The 25,265-nt window shown below is 37.6% G+C and overlaps 1 protein-coding gene and 1 long non-coding RNA gene across 4 annotated transcripts in view; one reads left to right on the top strand and one right to left on the bottom strand.

Moving 5' to 3' along the window:
* The window catches only part of GNAL (G protein subunit alpha L), a 193,281-nt gene that overhangs the window by 115,966 nt on the left and 52,050 nt on the right, over positions 1-25,265 (top strand). For all 3 annotated transcript variants that reach the window (XM_035565382.2, XM_050708486.1, XM_035565383.2), the window contains exon 5: positions 18,665-18,762. In XM_035565382.2, coding sequence (XP_035421275.1) covers positions 18,665-18,762 — 98 coding nt within the window. The remainder of the gene's footprint in view (positions 1-18,664; positions 18,763-25,265) is intronic.
* LOC118257420 (uncharacterized) lies at positions 5,923-8,507 on the bottom strand. The gene is made up of 3 exons (XR_004781557.2): positions 8,010-8,507; positions 6,525-6,586; positions 5,923-6,063 (listed from the first exon to the last, which is right to left on the bottom strand). It is a non-coding gene; the product is annotated as an uncharacterized LOC118257420 (long non-coding RNA).

Raw genomic sequence — 25,265 nt, 5'->3', positions numbered from 1 at the left:
CTCTCCAAATTCTCTCCCTTCTCCCTCTCCTCCCAGCTGTATAGTGAAATAAATAAACAATTCAAAGAAAACCTCCCAACTATTCCTCATGTTAGTAGTACATCAAGTAAAATCATGCTGAAAAAACATGTTTTGCTTGAGAGCTGGCGTGTTAAGAAGAGGGGGAAGACCTCCAGTGATTCTCTACAGCTAGACTAGAAGACCAGAGTTTTTCTCTCAGGAGTATACCTGGATCTGTGCCTCTCTCCCCAGTCCATCTGCCTGTGGGCATCGGACGCAGTGGCACCTGTGCCCCTAGTCCTGAGAGGCTGTGCAGCTACACTCAGCAATTAATACTGGCTAATCGTGTGAGCCCATTTGCTACGTGGTATAAAAGATGTGTTAATTACTCGTAGGCGAGATCATATTAGATGAGCTTTAGCAATGTGAAAGAAATGAAGCATTCTAGCAGTTCAAACATGCCACTGATTTAAAATTTTATTGCTGTTTAATTGTGGGACCTAAACTTAAATGCACTCCTGAGCATTGTTTCAAAATGTTCTCCTTCCCTGAAGGGAGATGAGTGCTGCACCTGATATAAATTGGAGTATAGTCACTTTATCTAGGCAGGTTCTCAAAGAGAATATATATGTAAGTGTAAGAAGATTTTTACCCAAAACCTGTACTTTAGCTTTTAAAAATAAATAAAATAAAAAAGGAAAGAAGAAACAGACATGGAAACAAATATAATTGTAGTGAGCACGTTCCTGCCTCAACTTAGTCTCTGGTCTAAAGGATTTGCTGAGCCAAAGTCAGACGCTTGTAAGGTTAAAGAAATCTTTCCTCCGAAATGCCTGTCCTATTTACCATTTTGGTTTATCTCTTTGACATATGTACTACCCTTTTCCTCAAGTAGCCATGGAGAAGAAGTGTGCCTTTACAGTTTCTACCCCTTTAACAGGCAAAATCCCCAGTTAGGCAATCTTCCACTCCCCAGGATGTTTCAGTCAGAAAAACTGATTTGTCCTTGGTAGTACCTATCTATTTTTGTCCCAGTACTCCATAATTAAAGTGTTATGATTCTCTTTCATTAGCCTGTTACCCATAGTTTCAGTGGTTTGGGGAATCTGGCTCAAATATATACAGAGAGTTTAATACAAAAAATATTTCATAGGGAGAACTTGTTATCCCAGATCATCTCCAAAACCCATTTTTGCGACATTTTAAACTTGCTTAGGTAAAGCTTATTAGGGTTATTGCATGGAAGTTTGCACACAAACTCATATTCAATGTGTATTTTATATTTTTTTTTTGTAATTTACATGGCTTTTTAAAATTTCTATATTAGTTATCTTGGGATAAATTCAAATTTGGAGGCCCAGTAATCCAGCTTAATGAAATAGCTGTGGTTTGGTGATATTCTAAATATATTTTTAGTACTTTTGATTTAGAATTAACTTTTCTTATTTGGCCTCTCAAATATGTTGCTCATTTTTCTATTCCTGTGCCATACATCTGTATTCCAAATACCATTGCATCTGCTTGAGGATCCTCTGGTACTCAACTGGAGCCAGTTTGGCTGTATTGGAACACATGTCAGTAGGAAAATCTCTCCATATTGAAAATCTGAAGCCTTCGTGTTTTGTTTGGTTGCTTTGGGGAGCGTTTTTGCTTTTTGGTAGGTTGGTTGTAAGCTGGGTTTAAGGATTAGTCTGTCAGTGGCAAGGGGTATGGCAGAAGTATTCTCAGTTCATATTTGTACTACTCTTGAGTTGCGAAAAATAGTACAAAATCCGGCAGTATACTTAACCTACTCACGTTGAAAACTCTGAAAGGGCCTTCTATAATTTCTGTCCAGAGTTCTCGTACAGTCAAGACTGTAGTCATACAATCCAAATAATCTCTATAAGCAGGTATTTACAGTAGTATGCTGTACTTTTAGCAACATTATTTAAATAATGTTAAATACTAAAATAGGTGTTAAAAATAACAATAAATAAATTCTAACAATGGTATGGCAAATGTATAGAGTGCATGGTCCAAACTGATCAGAAACTGGAGAAATAAGATGGGGCAATAGAATTGACAGAATATTTAGTCATTTTCAGTTCACTGATAGAATAGTTAATAAAGTCAATAATAATACCCAGCTTTCCCCTCTTTTTGTCATTTCTGCGGTGATCCAGATAACAATAAGCCTACTTATTTTTTGAAATAATTTATAAACGAAAGCCTCCAAAACAGAAAATAACATTCTTGAAGAAAAGGCAAAAGCATACTGTATCTCTTTCAGCAAAGGATTCGGCTATATGCTGGCAAAGATGTATTGGGATTCTACTTGCCTTGACTCAATGAGTGATTTAAGCAAGGTACATAATCCCAGATAAATTTAACCATCTGAAAAGTTAGCGTAAGAATTTAATGTAGAGCTTCCATTGCAACTGAAATACTTTGAGACCTGTACTTTCGATTCATTTTGGAAGTGTACACAAGTTATTACAGTTTATACCTTGTAAAGTGTATGGAAAACAATGTTTTTTTTCCGTGAGGTATTGGTGCAGAACTTGTTATTACTTGTTATTTAACTTTTATTAAAAAAGATTGTTTCTCCATACATTTTAACAAGTCTGAGTTGTTGCAAAGCCAAAGAGAATGGGATCAGTTGTCTTGTTAGTTATGGTTGTATTTGATTCATCTCTAAACCAATTAAAGGTTTCAACTCTAAATCGAGTCTAAGCATACTTCCTCCTTATGTTTCAGGCTGTGTTTCCCTTGGGCACAGTCATTCCTAGCCCAAGCTTGGACACCCCATCCCTGTTGTGTCCCCATCTCACTTGGCACATTGGCCCCAGCTTGGCTTCTGCACCAGGATGGAGGCTGTTGCAAAGTTGACTGTGCAGATCATTGTCTCTCCCAGGGCAGCAGCCCTTGGGAAGGAGGTGAACATTCTGGCTGAGTTGCTTCTTGTGGGTATTTACCCTGTAGAGTGGGCATGTGCCTCTGGGGAAAGCCTGTCTGCCATCTTCTGGCTTGGGCATGACAGTGTGGGAGACCCGGAATAGACAAGAGGTGCCAGGTTTTTCTGAAACTTCTTAAGGAAAATTCAGTCCACCCACAAATCAAGTGCATATTTTTCTTCTAAGACTTCTGAGATGTTAGCGCTGACACTAAATACCCTGGCTCTGGAAGAGCAATTGGAGGCTAATATGCAAATAGGTATGTTAATCATACATGTGCTAAATTTAAAAATGTGGTTTGTTTTGGTTAGATATTTATTAAGGTTTGATGACTACCGGTATGCAAAAGACGAGGGAAACATTTTCAGATTTAAATGCTTTGTTTTATCTGTTTACTTAATGTTTTAACGAGGGAGCTGGAAGATGGATGTGAATACCTCTATATTTTATGACATGTAATCTAATGATATGATGATATAGCAGCTGTTTTCTGTGAGGTACGTTAGATAATCTGTAGGTTTTCTTACTTAGTTCCTGGAAATTTTATCTTTAATTCTGCTAAGAACATTATGAGCAGATATCTTTACAGCTGCTGCATGGGAATACAGTGTGGTATAGTAGTAAATTACATTTGGGAGTTGCTAATGCAGCTATAAATCTGCAAACAGAAAGTTTCCGAGCCAAAGGTTTGACTCTGCATTTTAGAATGTACCAGATTTATGCTGGACTAAAAGAAAGTAGTTTTCCATATATAGAAGGATGTTATAATTGTTTTCAGAGTTGCCATTGGAACTTCTTGATTTAAATTAGTGATAATACATTAAATTTAATAACAGGTTTAAAACTTGCTTATTGTAGATTATGATTGCAAATCTAGAAATTTTGAGAACTAAAATTTAACAAGGACAATTTGCTGTATACTTAGAATATAAAATTCTGTAGGATTAATGGAGGAGGTTGTTAGATGTCACCATTTCACTGAAAAGTTCAACTAACCATTTTGTTCTAGTCACAGGGAGCATAAAATATGTGAAAATGTGATATCAATCAAATTTCTTCCAGGAGTGTCTCCACTTGTCTCTTAAGTTAAATTCATATGTACTTGCTAGTGTATCTTCGTTGATGGATCCATGTAGCATAGATGTGTATTCTGACCAAAGGAATTTGTCCAGCACATAATCATGCTTTCTTTTTGAATTATGCAATTAAACAGTCAGAGACTCACTCATATCAAATATTTGTGCTCACACAAGGTTCTTGCTCTTACGCTGCAGTTATTTAGCAGGCATGAATTCCTCAGGCACCAGTCAGGGGTATTCTAGCAAGATTTCATGATATACAACTCTTCCCTCCCTCCAAGCAAAATAACAGTTCACACCTTTGCTGGTTTTTTTGTTTTTAACACATAAAAACTCTATTCTTGTAGTAATTAGGCCAACATAGTTGATGAGTTACATATCAGAGGTGTACATTTTATTTCAAAGTTTGCATCTATTTAATAATACTCCATAGTACCTTCGTTAGGAACTTAATGCAATTTTCCTTTTGGAAATGTTTAGGTAATTCAACTTACCCGAAACCAGTTGACATGAGCCACTTAGCATTTTTGATGAACTATATTGTCGGTTCAGTTAGCTGTCTAAACTCTGACAGTATTTTAGAAAGAGACTTTATAATTTGTATAACCAAAGTGTGGCAAATTAAAAAATTCATACTCTGGCTGCCTGTTGCTTTCCCAAAAAAACTGAAGTGGCTCTTGAATCCTGCTAGTTAGTTTACCTGAGTAGAAACAGATATGTTTTTATGTTTATCTTGTAACTTGCTTCTAAAGGGAAAACCAATTTTCAGTATTCTCTTGATAATATATATCTTTTAGTTTACTAGCTTGTACCATTAGAAATAACTCTAGTAATGAACCAGACTGTAATTATACGTTAAGGGACTGTCGACAATGACTTGTAATTTACAAGTATATAATAAAAAGATACCATCGTATATCAGTTATTGACGACAGACAACTACGTTTGTTTATGCTATTTTAAGGTTTTCCTTGTGCAAGTACATTTTATCTTGGGAGGTTGGGGGTGGGGGAAGATTCTGCTATCATTGATCAACTTGGGCAGTATGATTGCTGTGCTAGAAATGCAGAAATAAAGTACTGATAGATGTCCATGTCAGTCACCATAAACAGAAGTCTAAGACTTGTTGTATCAAAATGTTGTTTTGTTGTATCAAAATGTTCTTTTAGGAGCTCAGCATTTAATTAGCCTCTAAGTAATTGTGCAGGGGGTACTGGCAGTCTGCTGAAGCTATGCTGACGGGACAACTCTGCCAACCTGCTCATGACCAGCAAGTGATGGTACTTGTCCAGGGGCTATTTTCAAAATGTTAGTCTACAGGACTCAACAGTATGCAGACTGTCGAGAAAATAAGTTGCACTTTCCTCCAGAAGAAATTGGGGTGGAATTGAGTAGTTCCTTTTGGTCGCTGTGTTAGCCTTGACACAGCACTAGCATTTAGGATACAGCCTATACCACAAGTACGTCAGCGCTTGAAAAGCCTTGCGTAATCTGTTGTGACTGAAATCGCTGGCTGGTGGAGCCTTGCGTAACACTTGTGATTTATGTACTTAAATAATAAAAGTATCTGAAGGTTCAAATTAACATCAAGGTCCCATTGCGGTACATCCTCAGGAGCACAAAAGCAAAATGTCTTCTCACCCTGCAGAGGTGAGAGGTGTGCTGCTGGTCTGAGGCCTACACATGCTGGGTGTAGAGCCATTTTGTGTGTGAAGCCATGCATCTCTTGAAGACCGGGCTCCCTATTAGGTACTGAGTGTAGACATTAAGAAACTATAAATCATACAAATACAGTGCATTGAAGATCCAATTTATTCAAATGCATGCCTGTTCTCTATCAGATTTCCAGTTTCTAAAAAGTGATAAGATTTAACTTATATTTTTGTAATTATTTCTGAGCCATAAAAAACATAGTTGACATAAGGGATATAGGTGCCCTTTGGTTTTGAATAGAAAAATCACAGAACTTCATTAGATGGATCATTATTTTGACCTGAAGAGCTCTCTCCTCTTCATCCACATTTTATTATAGCTTCTTGTAAAGATTCCTGTGTGGAAAAATAGCATCCTAACAAAAAGGTGATAGGCAAAAGGCTTTATTATTTAGTTCCTATTTTAATGGCATTGTAAATACAGCTTCAAAGTATGTTCTTGTAGAAAGCAAATTGTGAAAGCTAAGTTTTAATTGAATTTCCTCATCTTACAAACTGAGCGTTCACTTCTGATGTGTACGTACATTTTCTTGTTTAACTGCAGAAAAGATCTATGATAGGAATAGTGAAGAAGGCTCTTCCCATAACTAGTGAAATTCATTTCAGCTTGGAAAATGGAAAAGGCTATGGATCAAAAACAACGGATTGTGGTTGCATAAAAAGAAAGCGAAATTTGGGTGTTACTTCTTTCTTTAGTTAAAAGTAACTACTGATGATTTTCCTGCCTTCAGTTCTCAGGTATAAAGGCTGCACTCAACGATACGCCTGTTTTTAGTATCCTTCCAAATGATACTTACAGAGTCAGGAATTGCCTGTATGCCTTCATGTCCTAGCCATATTTTCTCTTTCAGTCATTCACCTGGAAGAAAGAATGAATTATAGAATGGATTTTTCCTAGAAACTTTGAGTGATTGCTGCTGAAAAAGTTATTTCTCTGTTTCGTTTTTGAGTCAGCTTGTTGGGTTTTGTAACAGAAGGCAAAAAATGTCCTTGTCTGAATTGCTTCAAGGCATTCCTATCTGTTTGCACATATCTGCCTGAGGTTTTCTGTCCAGATCCAAAAAACAATTAAATATTGCTAGTTCACATTTTTACTGTTAGATATTACACCGTGTAGCCCATTATTCATGTACAACTAGCCATCTTGCTGTTGCTGTTGTGGTGGCCCTGATGGGCTCTTTGGCACAAGCAATACCTGAAGGAAGCTGGGGAAGAAGGTGCTGTGAGGCTTCATGGGTACTTACGTGGTGGTTTTACCCTAGTTACTGCAGGAGTAATCCAACAACAACTTCAAACACAGAAGTTTTGGGTTTCATTCCGTAGGCAATGCTTCAGTTGATAGCAGTTGCAGATTTTAATTAATCTGAAGAAATTTATTTCCTACCATTTCTGAGATGAGCGTGAATCATTTCTTTCTGTTTAAGGAACTGTAGTAATATTTGCCTTTTAAAGTGAGGGAATTACCTGTTTTTATTATTTCATTCAATTCAATTATTTTTTGATGCCCTTGCTTCAACATCATGTGCTGAGTGAGATTCATTAACAGTTCTTTGGCAGTCACAAGACACTAATCATCTGTTTACAATATTGATCAGCAGCTTTCATGTTAAATTACATTGGAAGTGAGAAATAATCCTGCAGTGAATAGTAAACAAAGGACTGGTAAGCAAAGAAAGATGCTAGCTTAGGCTATATAAAGTAGTATTTTCAGGTACCCCATAAACTTCTGCATCCTAATCAGCTCTACCCACATAACTTCCAGCTCTGAAATTAAAACAGAATTTCCCATCAACAAATTGTTCATTTTCTTTGGTTATCTATATTCCTATGGACGCGGATATAAATTTATATTCCTATAGATACAAGTTTCTGTTGACTTCCCGCTGTTCTTCTGTGCTCCTCGGAGGTGGAGCAAGACATTATTTTTGAGTTGCAAGAATATTTATGGGCTAATAAAAATTACTTAGGTTTTGATGCCTCAGGAATTTTATTATATATACATTCTTTCTATATTACATATAATGGGATACTATAAAAATAAATATATATAAAATAGCTGAATTTCTTCTAAATTAATCTGAAAAGGTTGAGTTCTGGGGATCATCAGCACTAGAATTCATGGCTGTTGGCAACAGGAGTTTTTTGAAAATTTATTTAAAATGTGGACCAGAATTTTACAAATTTGTGTTATTTTTTCAGTGCTTTACTAAGAAACCATTGTCTTAATGACTAATAAGTTACATTGCAGTAGTTCTGCTTCTGTGAAAATTGTGAGTACTTACCTTCAAATGATGGGGTTGCTCCAAAGTATATTGCTTTCAGGTAGTCTAAATTGCTATTTCCTACAGTTGTAGCCATAGTCTTTTCCCCAAATAGCTCTTAAAAGCAACAGAGGTCAGATAGAAGAGACAAAAAGTTTTTCATTTGGATCTCTTATTCAGATATCTGCATTTGTGGTCGTTAATTAAAAAAAAAAAATCCATTTGCTGAAACTCAGTTTAGTCAGGGATATCTAATAAAGCTTTGTAATTCCTTTTCCTGCTGTTATACGTATTTCACAATGAGTAAGTAGCTGATGAAACTAGTCAGTCTTTTGCATATGGATGAAGGCAGGGAAAAGTGCCAAAGAAGAGAGATGAAGTTGACAAATATAGATAAAACTTATGTGGAAGACTAGGAGGCTAAACAGATCTAGCAACGGTGGACTGAGTTTTCCATTACTTTCTGATGTAATTATGAGAGTTGCTTAAGTTGTGCTCGCTAGTCACATGATGCTGCCAGCATTTATTTCCGAATCAAATCTATAAAAGGAAATGAGAGTTCTCAGTCCTTGCAAACCACTTGTCTGGTAGGAAATCACTTACAAATAATAAAGTCCATAGTGGAGGATGAAATAGTTCCATGATGTATGACCTTCAAAACTGGCTTAAGGAAAACAGTTGAAGCTGTGAGGAGTAGAAACTTTTCATACCGTCAGGGTAATAATCTTCAGGCTTCTGTTTTTTCAGCTCGCTTGATGGTTGTCCTCACTATGAAGCTGTATTTACTGAGCCAGCAGGGGTTCCCTGTGGGCAGGGCAGGCAAGCTGCCTGGGGACACTGCAGAGCGGACTCCCTCAGCTTCGTAATCCACTGTTCTGACTTGGGGGTTTTCCCAGCATCTGAGTAAAGAAAACCAAGACAGATGTGCAAGAAGTGCTGAGAGCACCCCAGGAATAACTTTCATTGGGGTTCTCACCTCCAAAGGTGACAAACCACACATTTAGCTTCATATCTTCAAAACAGTGGCCAGGAATTAACTACACAATTTTCTCTGCTCACTGAAATAATAATCCTCCAGAGGATCTCAATTTTTTGTACTGATTCTTGTGGAAGTGTATTGTGGCATGAAAATGACAGCTGTCTTACTATGCAGCTAATAGAAACTGTGATCAGATACAACGCTACTCAAGATTTAAAACCATACAGGATTCAGATCTAAGCCTGAAATGTTAGTCAGAGAATATAAGTTATTATTATTGCCTTGTATTCAAAAAAAAAAAAATCTTGAAAATACTTCCTGGTATGAAAAACCGCAAGTTTACCAATTTATAATAGATGTTTTATGGCAGTAGTGACATAATCCCTTCATCAAGGAATTGCAGAATTCTTTGTTCATGGTCACTAAGTAAACTTACAACTTATTGACTTACAAGATACTGAAGTATCATGTTCATTACAGTGTTTTACACACAGGCCTCGAAGCTAAATGATTACAGAAAGAGAAGTGATAATAAAACCACTCTGGGTTGCTTTGCTGTCCTCTACTCTGAATGGACTCCACTATTCTTACATTACGAGGTGAAGATTCAAATTTTGACATACCAAACCTATAGGCTTATGCAACACTGTTAAGGTTTTCAATAAACAGCAGGCAAACATCTTCCAGTACATATAACACCTGTATTATGTTTTTCAGTAATTTTTTGAGTTTGAAAGGTTAGTGCCCTACAAAGAAATCTGTATAATCAGCGTTTCAGTCACAGTGACAAACTACCTGCTTACAAAGTTTGTGAAGTCATAACATATTTCTGATTTTTCTGTTCAGTCAGTACTGAAAGATTTTCTGTGTTGAAGAAAATACCTTCAAGGAGAAGACCATGTATAAGCTTTGCATCCTTGGCAAAACACCTTTTTTAGGCATTACATACACTAACTAATTTGCTTAAATTATTTGTCCTGCCTTCCTTTGTAGAGAGCTTGATGACTCCCCTCAAAATAGCAGGTGGGCAAGGTGGTTCAAGGATTCATGATGGCAGACTTGAAAGTCAAAATACACAATTAAAATGGAAGCTAGAAGATTGATTCAGAAGTGGTTGTTTTAAATATGATAAAAGCTTTTTTAAAAGAAAAAAAAAAGCTATTATTTAATAAGTAGTGAAGGAAAAACATGGAACTGCACTTTGACTTCTAATGCATTTTTAACCTCAAAGCCTATCTTACCCACAGTGCTGGCCTCTAAATATTGATGTAGTGAAAACACAAAATTATGATTTTATTTTTGTTTTTGCTAGCATGATCTAAAGAATTCTCGGACCTTTTTTAGTGTTTGAGAGCATCTCTTTTGACACATTTAAGTATGAAAAGTATTTTAATATATTTCTCAAATTTAGTGGATGAGTTCTGTGATCTATGAAAGTGAACTTGTTGATTTCTATAAAATATCATGGCAGATGGAACGTGTTTCTAGAAGGCAGAAATAGAACTGCTCAGGCAATCAGGCTGATGCCCTAACTGTACACACTTCTTAGAAATGTAGTGTAGGGTAAAAGCTTAAAAGTCAAGTCACAAAAATAGTTCAAGGAAGGGACTTAAAATGTTCTGTTTTTGTTGCACTCTTGCTTTTTGAACACTGTCAAGTAGTTCCACAATCATAAATTTTCTGTAGATGCCGCAGTATGTAGTAGCTACATGAAAATGGTGCTTTTATATGTTTATAAATGCTGTTTATTTCCCCAGATTCTTTCCTTACACTTCCAAGTTAGATAAGATTCTCCTAGAAGTTAATAAAGTGATTTTGTTTTCTTGGAACTTAAGGTGCACCAACACAAGGTTTTTACTATGTTCGGTTCTGATGAACAGCAGTTTAGTGCAGGCTGAGCATGCTTCAAGGCTGTTGTCTGCATCCTAAAATAGGCAAAACAACTCGAGTGAACAGGGAAAGAAGGTAGATTGGGATGTATTACTTTTTACCTCTCTTAGATGGATCCAAACTTAGGTTTTGGAGGAGGGTTAGAGGCCAAACTGCTGATTTGCCTATCAGAATGAGTCACTTACTCTCAAAGGAATTGCATTGATTATTGCACACCCACAAATTACAACAGAAAATACCTTGCAGGGGTGGAGGTTATACTTTCCCTAAAGGTTTCTGTATAATTAACCTACTGTAAGTGCTGGTACGTAAGAAAGATCTGAACCCCACCGTTAAGCATGGTTTTTGCATGCCAGTTGACCACTCTCACGTGGTTTCAAGTGTTTCTCACACTATCGCTTGGATGCTATTGAAGGTTTTGATGCCACTGCTGTTGGAAAAATTAAAGTCATGTCTTCTGCTTCTGTTTTTAAATTGTAACTCTGTTTGCCTGTCTTTGTTATGGGCATTCGGAGTTTGAGCAGCTGCATTTTCTATACCTGTAGCAAAACAGTTCCCTTGTTAAGCAGAGCATTTCATAAAGGATTAAGAAGTGGAACTGGCTGAGCCATAGGGAACTCTTTTGTCTCATAAACAAGAAGCTAATTATCAAGGGACTGTGCTTGTTTGTGGAAGAGGTAACTGAACAGGCTCCCTTCTCTCTTGGGTCTTTTACCTGGTACCTTGCCCCATAATTTCTGCATTAGGTCCATTTAAAATTTTCTATTCCTACATCTATAATTACTTTTTGTAAATTTTGGAGTGTGGTGAGTATTTTTAATAGAAGATGAGTTGCTACACTTGGCACAAGCAAACTAATTATAATTGGAGGCACTGGGGCAAATTAACCATCCATTGTGGGTTTCTCATAACATCAGCTAACAACTGCCTCAGTTAAACACTGGGTTGTTATACTCAAGTTGTAAAGCTGGACTCTAAAAACTAAGATTGTCTATGCATCTCCTCTAAGTATAAGATTATGCTGATAGTTTTTAGATTTTTATTGTGTGTTTTTTTCTATACAGTCCTGTAGCATCCATAGCAGGGAAGAGCCCAGGCAATGGAAATAAATACTATTCAAAAAAATTGTAGTAAAAGGTTGTTTATTTGACTTCAACTCGTCTCCCTACTGTCTGCCTCATTTCTTGCATGGGGTAGATGGTGTTGACTGCCTAAAGTACCTTTTCTGATTCTCACCATTCATGTGAAGCCCCGTTTGTTACGCCTTCAAGTTTATTCATTCAGCAAGTTTTCATTATTACATTTATTCTGTATGTTATTTAAAAAATATATATTTATTCTTCTCTACGTGCTAGGAAGTCTTAGCTGTTGGATTATATTACGTTGAGATGTCATGTATATCTTGCAGAAAGATAACTGTATGTGATATAAACGCTTTGAGAGATTAAGAAACTACTAAGAGTCCTGTCCTATTCAAAGATTAAGAGATGTGTATATAGATAAGCATGATGAAAGACTGTAGCAATATCCGACGTGTATCAGTAGCCTCCAAAGGGAAAAGTCCTTCTGGTTGTTTAAGCAGATTTTTAGCTCTCTAATGGCCAGGATGTGTGTTTAGAAACACAGAGAATTCCTTGCTTTTTTTTTTTCCCCTTCATTCTTAAGTTACGTCGTAGAGAAAGTTAAATTTCAAGCACAACCCAGTCAGAACAGCAGTGTTTTGAAAGTTTGACTCCAAATGCACAAGCCTTTAATTAATGGGAAAATGAATATCAAGGGGGAAAAAAAAAAAAAAAAAGAAAGAAACAGAAAGTTTTTGGAAAAAGAAAAAACAGAAACAGGTGGGTACAGGAATTCAAATTTAAATCACCCTTGTCTTAACCTGAGTGTCTGAAAACTGTTTTCACCTGCGTATTTTGCAGAAAGAGAATATAGGTTAGTGGCTTGCAGAGAGTTTTGGAGCTGCAAAAGTCGCTTTTTCTTTCTCTAGGTTTCACTTGGCTGAAATACAAACTTTTTAAAATTGCTGTTCTTCTTCTGATACTTTACATGGCTTACGCTGAAAAAAAAACAAACCTAATACCAATGCGCTAATCTGATTTATGGCATCTGTTGCCACTGGAGTGGCGGCAGACGACTGCTGCGACAACCCCAGCAGCCATGGATTATGGCTGCCATGGATTATGGCATGGATATGGCCATAATTACCCAAGCATTATGGAGCTCAACTGAGTTTTCCCTCCCCAAGGACGGGGTTCCCATCGTCTTCCCACAGGCTCAGCATGGAAAAGGGCTTCCTCACAACTCTTGGGGAAACGGAGAGAGTGCTGGGCTAGTCATCTCTCCCACACCATCTTGAAGCCCGTCCTCCCTGTTACAGCACAGCATCCTGCTGCCTGCTTAGTGCTGAAGGGACCGGTTCCATTCTGACCTCAGATACATAGACAAGGATGGTTGGAAAGATTTGGTTTGGACTGCAGAGCCAAGTGCTTCACACGTAGCAAACCCAACTGTAGCTTGCCTAAGCGACCTTAATTTGACTCCATAGGGCGTCATCCCTATGGTATCACCTTTTACATCCAAAATAAGGAATATGGTTGTCCATTGGTTGTCACTCCATTCCCCAAACCCTTCCCACAGCTGGTGGGTCAGAGGGGCAGCGTCAGGAGACCAGGACAGTGCAGGGACCGTGACGGCCAGCACACCTTCTGCCCCACACCTTGAGCAGCACCAACCGGGGTAGGCTCCGTTTGGTAGGGACGGGCAGCAGGAGTCACCTTGTGCTGCTCGTGTCTGGGGGAGGTTGGGATGGGAACTGGTAATGAGTCACCTGGTTTGGGTTTTCTGTAGTTAAGCACCTGAAAAAGGAAAGTAGTAGCTGGAATTAAGAACCGAAGTGGCAACTTCATTTCACACGCGCAGTGGCTGAACTATGAAAGCCTGTAATGTTTGCTACTTTGGTTGCACTTGTTGTCACGCTGATCAGACAGGTTTAATCTATATTTTAGATGAGAAATTACCTTGCGTCTTAGACCTGAAGCTAGGAAAATAAGAGCATGGGTTTTGGTTCGAGGGAAATCGATCTTATTTCCTGTTGATCTCACCAGGTTTACAAGATATTAACAGAAGAAATATGTGGAGTGGAAAATATAGTGGAGTCTTCCACATCCCAGTTTCTGGGAGACTGAAAGGTGACATCAGGATAGCTATTAAATCTATGCTCCATCTGGAAGTAAGACAGGAAGGAATCTTAATAGAATAAAAATTGTATTACTGACCTTGCCTGAACTTATGTGGTTTGTAAAGCAATTAGATGAAAAGTTCTGTTTTCAAAATACGTAAAGAATTGTTTGTGAAGATATGTCATTGTTTAATCTTCACTAATATTTATTCCTCATTTAGGCAGCTGAAAAGTGAAACAATTCCATTTTTTATCTACTTGAAAATTTTTTGTGGGAGTTATAAGGAGGAGGTTTCTAAGGTAACCTACCAATAAATAAGTTTATTTCCAAAATAAGGAAAATAAATCTCAAGAACATACTGTAACTTCTGGTAGGACAAAGTTGAAAAATAGTGCTTTGAGACTTAGCTGTAGTGCATCTGCATTTGTTATCTGTATTGGTTTCTTAGAATGTTTTGTATAGGAAGATATTCCCCCCATTTTTTTTCAATCTAAAAGTGTCCTCAGAACTGGGTAAGCAGAAGTACTTCTTCAACACCTTTTTAAAATGTAGTAAAAATATGATACTGTTTCTGTCAGTGACATCAGCTCAGGGTGTTTCTTAAACTTACTTTATTTTGAAAAATAAAAAAAAGGACTCATAACCTGTTTACGTCACTTCATGATTTTCAGATGATGTGTGAATGTTTATATATAGCAAAAATGATATGCAAGTGAGAAAGAAGCTCAGAAATGTGGGGGTGAGTTTTTTGGAGTCTGGGAAAGGGTGGAAAATTTCCACATAATTTTTTATTAGTTAATATTTGAGGTATTGTGTATCACATCTTCATTCTGATCACATCAAAATTTAGGTGTTTGTATGGCCTGATGATTGCTGTAAATTTGTAGGTGACTGGTGTAAATTAAAGTGTGCAAAGTAAAAAAGTACCTGTAATTAATGAGTCCTGTAGTTCATGATACCCTAGGCATCATCATTTGCTTCTCTAATGCTCTAATTAGAATACTGTATCAAATATATATATGTATGGGTTTATTTTATATGTATATTAATAGGTGCAAATATTTGTATGTCTCTGTCTCTAAGGAAGAGTTCAGATGGAACAACTCTCTTCTGTTCTCTTTTGTTTTCATAGACATGTCACGATGTAGGTGTTTTTCTGCTTTCAGTCATAGTACGTTATTCCTGGTTCTCTTTGGTATGCTAAATATTTTTGGTAGATCTTGGTGACTTTGATCTGATAGAGGTCAGCCGCATGTGTTTGCAAACCGAGTGCATCAGATGTCCCTAGTGATTTTCCATGTCGCCGTTTTCTTATGTTCCAGCTGAGGTTTCTTAAAGGACCTGACTCTTGACTTCTAGAAACTTCTAAATAGCTATTTTGTAGAAGCCAGCACCCTTAAGAATATCTTAGTTTGGACATCTCATAATCTAAGATGCTATGGTCACAATTTACTTGTAAAATCTTGTTTGTTTTATACTAACCGAAGGTAATATTTTGTGTGTTGTTCCCCAGAAATGCTAATCAAAAAGCTTTAGCCCATCTTCTTTTATCAGCTGGAACGAATCTGGTGGCTCTGTCCTTTGAATGACCCAGGACAGGCGTTGCCAAATGTGGCCGCTGCTCTGAGTGGATGTTGTCCTGGGACAGAGAGCAGGTTGGGTCCAGGCAGAGCAGATAAATTCTTGGCATGCATCAGCATCATCCTGATCGCTTGTGTGTGTGCAGTGAGAGCCTTCAGCAGCTGAGGAGGAAAAAAGTGCTGAAGAACTTAGAGAAGAGAAAAGGGTTAAAACGAGTGTGAAAAGTTGGATCATGGTACTTGGTGTCTTGAAATGAAGCAGGATTTTTCTGGAAAGCTTTAGTCACCTGGGAAAGAAGGATTGGGTAGCTGTGTGGGAGGCAATTTGCAGGCAAGTGTACTCCTCTGCAGTAGATCGGTACATTTTAATGAGGTAAGTATATTTGCTCTGTTTTATAGGATTTGCTTTGGACTAAAAGTCTGGAAGTCGTTTTAAATAGACTGCTTTGAGATATAATGGTCAGGTGGCAATATTTGAAGCATATTATATGGAAGCCATGTATTTACAGCATATTTGTAGGGGCTTAGAAGCTGTGTTATTTTCACCAGAAGATTGCCTCTTTTCCAGAAGAGTTTTTAAGAGTAAATAAAGCTTGTATAAAGGATGTAAAAACAGAAGTGAAGTCAGAAACTGCTGTAGCTATTGAATTTCATTTGTTTATTTATGTACTTATTTACGACTGCAGCCATCTCTCAATTCATACCACCCTGTAGGAAAGGAAGCTTTCATGCTAGCATCCCTGACCTCTTCCCACCCCCATCCTGTAGGGCTGAATGGAGCCATTTTTTAGATGCAGGAGCAGTTCCCCTCGGGTATGGGAACGCCCACCACCAGTGGTGCTGGTGCATGGCGAGGAGGGGAAGGCAGCGCCATGCTTGGTCCCCGGGGTCGGCAGCAAGGAAACCCCTCCGGGAGGGAGCGCTGAGGTTGTGCTCTGCCACACACACACCCATCCGAGCGGGAGGGACAGCTGAGTCCTCTTGCCCTGGGACCCTGCTGCTTACCCAGAGCACTTTCTTTCCAGTGAAAAGGCAATGCCTTTGTTTAGACGAAGGTGCCAGCAAACAAATGCATTCAGTTAATGAGCTAAATATCAACCCAGCAGAAGCTTCAAATTAGAAATGTGTTCCACATTTTCTGATGTTTATCATTTTGACTTTGCTCCACTTGTTTTGCCAATTCTTTTCTTTTTCTTGCAGCAGCTTTCTCTTTTACATTTGTCCATTGTGTCCTATTTATTTAGTTTGATAACTTGTCCTTTCTTGAGCTTGTTTTTGCTTTCTTTCTGCTGCAGGAACAGAGAGTTTATAATAGCCACAGCCTAACTTCAAAAGGTGGATCTGCAGTGTTTTAAACAATCATTACATAAGTTGTTAAAATAACAAAGACAAAATAAACATGTCCTCATCACGATGAAGAAATAATTCCAAGGGCAGTATAAGCATCTGCCAGTCTCCAGTGGTGATTCCTCTTTTCTTCCAAGACTTTCTGGTGAAGACTTTTCATGCCTGCTTTAGCATCTCCTTTTCTCCAAAGCTCAAAAACTTCTGAAAGAACGGATTTTTCTCTCTGTATATAATTGGGGGAAAGAAAGAAAAAAAAATAAATGTCATTGGTTAATCAGGACCTCCCTAACAATGTTCAAAGCTTAACTAAAACTTTTCAGTACGAGCTTCTTGTGCTGTGCCTGAAAACACCAGCAGCTCACGAGAGGTTCCTGAGGAGCACAGCGTTACCTCTCATGGTACACCACAGAGGTGGGATTCAAGATAGGATACCCTTGCAGAGGAAAAGTAAAGTTACTGTGCTGCCAAGATATTTTGCTAGGAACTTTGTGGGGTTTTTTGAGAGTTTTTAATCCTAACAAGGTGGGCACGAGGGACTGGCAAACAGACAATTCGAGAAATTTAAGATATTTACCAACGGGGTTATGAAGTGAGTAGCGGTGCTGCTGCACCCGTTTTACACATAGCTAACTAGAACTGTGGAAAAGTGAAGTATTTTGTTAAGTTTAGCAAATTTGTGACTGACCAGAGGTCTTTGGTGATTTAGTAGCTGTGTTAAGGTGTTAAGAGGTTGCAGACAACTTCTGTGTTTAAGTTGACACGTACCTTTAACAATTCGGTTTGGAAGAAGAAAGACTCAGCCATATAATTACGGAAATTGCAGATTCTTTCATTTGTCTAACCATTCTTTGTTCAATTTGGGAAAGATCTGGTTGGAAAAACTCGGTTACGGTTTGGCTTTCCAGCAACAATTTAGCATAAAACAGACTCCCAGCTTTAAAAAGAGCTGGAGTGCATATGGCCCTATGGCCGGAGCTGTCGAGCAGAGTCCGACCCACCGTTGTGCGCCTGCAGGCTTCATACAGCTGAGCTACAGCCTCCCCATCACTCAGGAGGGCTGTGATTCCTCTTTCAAGTAATTCTGAAATAAGCTGGCTGGCACATAGTTCTGGGCTGGGTTGCTTGGGATAGCTAGGAAAAGCATGTTGTGCCAGGCGGCTGCTCGGAGGAAGCGGTGTTGAGCAAAGGCTCTGAAATTCTTGCAATTAAATTATGTTGCATGAGAAAATACTGAACAGCGGAGAGTTGTGTTTTTCAGGAAAAGTTACACAATCTTTTTAAAGTTACAGACTGGTCTTTCTCTGAGAAGCTAGCAATTATAAGCTGAGCAGCTTTTTGTATCGCTTTCATGCCCTTTCCATGACAGAAACATAAATTCAGTTAAAAAATAAGTGAGCATGCTTCTAGGTAACGTTCGTACTTACAGTAAGTTTTACATATGGACTGCTCTGAATTTTGAAGACAGTCTTGATTACATAGCATGTACTGGAAATTGCCAGCAACCATATGTAGAGTATATTTTACTATATTTTTGCTAATAAATGTGTTTGGTTTTTTTTCCTTTTCTTCTTTAAAGGTGTAATTTCTCATTCCACAAAATTTCAAAGCAGAAGGGTTGGGCAAAGGAGCAAAAAATCTAGGCTGGGGGTTCAAAAGATTGAGAAATGTTCTCTTATTTGTTGTATTTCCAATTTCCAGGAATTCTTTGAACATGCAAAAAAGCTCTGGGATGATGAAGGTGTGAAGGCATGCTTCGAGAGGTCAAACGAATATCAACTGATTGACTGTGCACAGTAGTAAGTGTTTCTTTCTATGGAATTAATAGCCAAGAATGTAATCATTTCTAAAAAGTTTTGAAATGTATTTATATTCTTTTAAGATCTGGGTGTTTGGCAATGCAGCAATTAACATCTTTTTTCTCTGTGTAGCCTGAGCATGTATAGCAAAAGTAATTGATGGCTTTATCATAGTCTGCCTTTATTACACAACTAAATATTCTGCTTTAGATACTTAACAGCTAATAAAGGCTAATATGAAAGGAAAAATCAAATTAAATAAGTATCTGTATTCCATTTGAAATATATCTACACAGAATAATTTCAGTTGAAACTATTAAGTTTTAAAAAGTTAGAACCAATCTAAGGAAAATGCTCTGTTTTAAAGTGTATGACTCAGTGCTGAAATACCTGTTTTTTCATATTTCACTAAAGCCTCTGAGATTTTTACCTAACAGAATGCATACCTGCTTTACTATTATGTCTCTAGTATATTCTCTGGGAGAAAATGATAAGCAGTATTTCGTTCAAGATAGTAATATGTTTGTTATTCTCTCTTTCATATAAATCAAGTCAAGCAGTACATGTGTCCATAACAGTAGTAATCCTTGAACAGGTTTGTCTGATTGGGAATGTTTGGAAAAGAGATATGTAGTAGATTGTGAAGGTGCAGATCATAAATACGTAGTACATTGATGAAAATAGATTAATCAGGAAGTACTACATTAACGTGCCAGGGCTACAAAACTCCGCTGTCCTTAGTAATAACCCAGCTCTGAATTAGACTTTGACCAAAAATACATATTTCATGTGAACTGCTATTGCGAAAATGTGTACTCTTACAGTTGCTATGTGATTTAGGGTTTTCAGAGAACACACGCCAGTGTGTTATGATTTGTCTAATTGGCAGTGTGGTCAGCAACAATACCACAAGTCTGTTGTAGCACTCAGTGTTTTGTTTTTCCGTTCTCTCTGCTCCCAGTGCCTGGGCTCAAGCAGAGAAAATGGGCTGTGTAGCTAAAGGAATTGTGTGCTTCTGCCACAATGGGGAATTTCGGTGCTGTGGGTTGTATTTTCTTTTCCCTTATTCCAGACTATTTTGGGGAAAGAGAAGGATCCAATAGTGATTCATCAGCACATGGAAGCGAGGGAAAATTGCATATGTGTAGGAAATAACTCATTTGACCTCAATGGATTGAGCTTACCAAAGCTCAAGCATTTGCCTTGCAACAGTCTGGACAGGCAGTAGTTCTGTATAATACAAAAAAAAAAAAGTTGTCCTAAATTGTGGTTGGTGGGTCTCCCCTCCACCCTTGCCCACTGCTACCATTGTGGTACAGATCTGAGCTATGCTTCCTGAGAAGTCCAGGCTGACTGTTCTACTGTATCTATTAATACACTCAAATAAGACCTCAGACCAGTAAAATAGAATAATAACATGTATTTAAAGTAAATGAATACAAAGCTTACTGAATACAAAGCTTACTGTAATGATCAGTAAAGACATGTATCTCCCAGTCCTGCTCTGGAAAAAGCGTATTTTAAAGGACCCAGCAAAGACACTGGATTATAGTATTAATGGCACTGTATTTTCCCTTAAAAAATGGTGCCTAACTACAGATTTCAGTGAGAAGGCTGTTTCATGGTACGTCCAGAAATAAAACAAACATTGGGAAAAATGTGGATCTTGAATGAAGTCCACTCTTCTGAAACATAAAATTAAATCCCACTACTTTTTTTCATAAAAGCTTGAAAGAAGATTATTGTTATTTTTTCTGTATATTTTCTCCATCTCTTCTAACTGGCTTTCTTTTTCTGTTGCCGAGGTCATTCACTATTGTACTTACTACAACACTTGCATAATCCTCCACCTTCAAGACAGTTTATGAAATAGTGTTTAATACTTAAATATCTTTTAAACACGTGTGCTTTATATTTTGTGATCTACCTGAAAATGTAATAGTTAAGCAACTTACCTACGTTTTCAAGTGTTCAGTCTTGGTATGGGGACTTGAAACTCAGGAATACCTGTGTCGTTGATCTGATCAAACAGCCTTTTCTTCACAGGTGTTGACGTTAATACAATGAAGTGTAATCTTAACAGAAAGAAGATACAAAAGATGCACCTAACTTTTATCTGCCCCTCCATCATTCCTTGAAAATTAAAATGGTACTAAGAGAGTCAGTGAAAATGAGATTTTCAAGCGGTTGTATATTTGCTGCATGCTTGTGTTTATGTATTGCACAGCAGTAGTTGCTTTACCAAGAACACCTCTGTGTTAACATTAGATGTTATTCAGAGTGCTGAGGTGAGGTCAGCCTTGTAGCTGAAGCAATTGAGACTGGGTTAGAAATACAATACTCACAAGCACAGATGTTTTCTTACGTGAGAACACTTATGTGAGAATACATGTAGAGAATACTGACAGTGAAGATGCTGTCCTTCTGGTTCAGTAGGTGTGGATGACATTTCTTTTAGAACCTGTCCGTGGTCATCTTTAATGGGTGAAGAAAAAAGGGGAAGGAGCATAATGCTGATACACATGCTTGCTGTGAGATTTTTAAATATGTACATTGTTTTCATTGCACAGGCTTTGGGACAAAGCATCTCAGGCCGTCAGCTAAACCCCAATCTTATACCTGTTAGCGCAGGAAGAACGTTATCAGTAGGCCACTACTAATTTCTCTGCTTAAAAAAAAGCAAAACAAGAAAACTCCCAACTTGCATTAAAAATATCGTTGGATTACAAGTTGTATTGCTGACTTAAAATACTGAAAAGCGTTATTAGTATATTATAAACTCAGCAACCCAACTTCCTGACTCTTAAATGAGTTACCAATACAGTGTATTTTAAAAGAGTTTAATTTGGCTACAATACTTAGCTTCTCTGTTTTTAAAACTTAACTTAATTTTCTTTATTACTCTGGGAAAAATATTTTTCTGGAAAGAGAGGTAGCAGGAAGACACAAAGGCAAATTCTTTATTTATATTGGGCCTGAAAGTTGCTTTTCTTTTATCTTTAGTGCCTTTTTAAATTACCAGGATGCCGATCCTCCATGGAAGTGAGAATCAGGGCCTGCTTGTCGGGCCATTTTAATATTCTGATGTGAGTGCTGCATACATCTGCCCTTCTTAGTGTCATGCTAATACACAGTGTGGTATTTGTAGCAAATGTGAAACTGTGACTGAACAGGAGGTCAGACATTATGGTCTGACAAGGGTAGATGTATCATAACCAACGATCTGAATTGTTCTTCATCACTAACTACGAACATATTTACGTAATTCTTGTGGGGGTGGAGAATATCTGTTATCAAACTTTTTTTTCCTTAATGACCGTCATATATTTCTTAGAGAATAGTATCATAAAACTGGCAGATTATTGTATGTCCTGTCTTCTGATTTAGTGTTTCTTTGAAGCTAAGTTTCAAGTTTAATTTCAAAAATCATTTTTAATTTTAAAAGTTGATTTCATTTCATTGTACCACCATTCAGCTTACCTAGATTTCAGCAGGTTGGTTTTGCTTATGATGATATTTTTTTTAGCTTACTTTGGTTATCTTTAACCTACTTCAAACTGCTAAGATTATGTCTATATTCACATACTTTATATTCAGCAAGTTCTAGCTCTGTAAGGGACTCTCAGATTGTGCTTTAGTGCTGTTTTAGCATTGAACCATCTAGCATATAAATTGTAGACCAAAATACCTTCATTAAAAATTTCTTGTCATTCTGGATTGGTTTCCTAAAAGCTAAATAGTTTTCTGTAAGATGAATACAACTCCTTTTTAAAAAATATTTTATTTTCTTCATACTTGTTGCTTAATGTCAAATTTTATTGTATCCATGGAAGGGAACTGCCAGCAAACTGCCTTGAATATAGAAGAGCTCAACAAAAACAAAGATCCAGTTATGGTGACCTTCATTAAGAAAAGACAAAGATTTGATGAGTTGGTTATGTGTCTTCATAAATATGTTTGCATCTTTTAAGAAAATTAATGTCTGTGGCGATGAAGAAGTATAAAATTTTGTTTTACAATAACATACCATGAGGTAGAGTTACAGGTTGTTACTTCCTGTTTGGTAATATGCATGTAAGTGGGTTGACTTCATTCTAATGCTAGTTTTCTGCATTCAAAGTCCCTTTCTTCACTGCCAACCATACTATGCACTAATTGGTGGCTTCTTTAGCAATCCCAGAAAAGCTTTTGCAGTTACATTTTGCTTGGAAATTGATACACGTGCCCAATGACAGCAGCGAAGTTGAAGAATTCTGCAGATTGTCAGTCAGCATCGGGGAATATAGGGGACGGTCTGGTGACATACATGTGTTGTCTTGATAAAGTAAGAGTTGAGTTATCTTAGTTTTGGTTGCTCACATGTCAGTTTGCTCAGCTGACTGGGTAAAACTGGTCGCAGTGATGAGACATAAGGTGTGGGGTTACTACAGCACTTAGGCAGTATCAGGGAAAGATAGTGGTTTGTAGATCAGAAGAGAAGAATTAGGGAGAAAAAAATGCAAAAGCAGAAAATCTAATTCTTTTTCTAGGTCACACACAGTTTGCTCAAGGCGTCTTTTCAGGAAAAAAAAAAAACTACTACTTTAAGGTTTACTGGAAGCTTCGAGAGTTTTATTTTGTCTCATTGCATTCACACAAAATAGCTGTGTGTGTGTGTGTGTGTACGCACGCGTGTGGGTGGCCCTAGCTGGAAAGGTTGTACTTTGCTCGCTGTGTTCCTCTGCTGAGGAACTAAACCAAGGGCTTAAGGGAACAGTGCCCTCAGCCAATAGTTTATCCCCATTTGACTACCAATCTTCTTTTCCTGATAAAAAACGCCGCTCCTGATACACTCAAGTGTGAAGACCTAAACTGGTCTCTGTACAAACATTTGTGCTAATAAAACTTGATTATGCAAGTTCTCAGAAAAGCAAACACAAGGGATATGGACTTGGCCAAAGAAAATTGATTTTATATTTGAGCTAATATACGTGCAAAGGACACATCTCAAGTTCTCTTTCTTTGCAGTTATTCTGTCTGAGAACGGTTTCAGCCTTTGAGGTTGGTTTCAGCCAACCTATGAGGCATCTATCCTGGTATTAGGTGAAGTAATTAAAAAAAGTTTTTTAAGTTGTTGTCCATCATCTCCTGAAGTGTGAAAACTTTTTCTTTTGTTTTCAGTCTCTCTTGAAACCAAGTTATATTTCTAGGTTACTGTGTTCTCTCCTAGACATAAGGCTTAATCATTAGTATGGACATAATCACTCCTCAATTCCCCCTTGCAGTGTGAGGTCAAAAAGCCTTCGTTGTCATTATCTGTGTCTTTTGTCTAGCGTATCACTTCAGTCTTGTGTTGGTACGTACACAGGCTGCATTCATGCCTGTAAATAAATATATGCATTAGTGTAATTCTCATACCTTCACTTAGTGTGGCTTTGGGATTTGCTGTTTAATTCTACTTCTAGGGATTTTCCTAGAATTGGCAGCTTCATACTCCAAATTGGATTCTGCTAAAGCTCTCACACGGAGAGGTCACAAACAGGCTGTGTTGACTCAGTGGCAGCTAAGTCCTTCCTGTGGTGCCTTCCCAAAACCAGTTTCCAATGATCCTGATCCACCCATAACACTGCTGTTGTCCTCAATATTAACCTTTTCAAGACCAAGGTCTTTATTAATTACTAATTCTGTCTCCTTTGAAAGTTCTGTATACAGTAATAACTACCAGTGTCTGTACGGCAGCAAGCAGCTTCTCTCTTCTGACAATGTGGGAGGCCTCAGCTTTGGTAGTTAAATAGCAGAACTGCTTCTTTTTTTTCATTTCTCCTTATCATTAGAGCATAGGAAGGAGATGCTTTCCATCATCTCAGCATTTTTGTTTGTTTTATAATCTTCACTGTATACAGGATTAAATCTAGGGATTATGCCCTCCTTTATGTATTTGTTCCCGTGCCTCCCCATCGTCATACACTGTTCAGTTCTAATTCAAGATCATTGAAACATGAGGAAAAATAGTGTCATGGGCACCCTTGAGATCTGAGTTGAAATTTTGCTAAAAAATTCTACAAACTACTTAATATTTTACATAAAACTGTCAATGGTAATTGGCTGTATCAGTTAGTGACTGATTGTTGCAGCCCATCAAAGATTTTTGACATATCTCATGTCATATGTCTTTGACAAAGTAGATAATGGAACAGAGTGCCTTCAGTTGAATTTGTATACTTTATGGCTTGTCCCAGGTTTCTTCATAGTACTGTGCTGTAGGAGTAATGCAGACAGTAGAGGTCACAGAAAGACACCTTTAAAAAAATTGAGACTTCCAAAGCTGAGGAGGGGATTCTGGTAGGAAAAATTACTTTTTAAGGAATTATATATATGCTTAGAAGAAGTGTTGCAGCCTGTTGAAGTACTGAAATGCATTATCACTGCAAATCCGTTGGTAACCCACACTGTTACAGGCAAAATTACACGTGCCTTTTATAGTGTTAAGAGCAGTGGCCTTTTGCATCTCTATGCCTAAACCC

The sequence above is a fragment of the Cygnus atratus genome, chromosome 2, assembly GCF_013377495.2.
Source record: "Cygnus atratus isolate AKBS03 ecotype Queensland, Australia chromosome 2, CAtr_DNAZoo_HiC_assembly, whole genome shotgun sequence".
Taxonomy (NCBI): Eukaryota; Metazoa; Chordata; class Aves; order Anseriformes; family Anatidae; genus Cygnus; species Cygnus atratus.
Note: the sequence above shows the minus strand (reverse complement) of the source record. Positions and strands in the feature narration are given on the sequence as shown.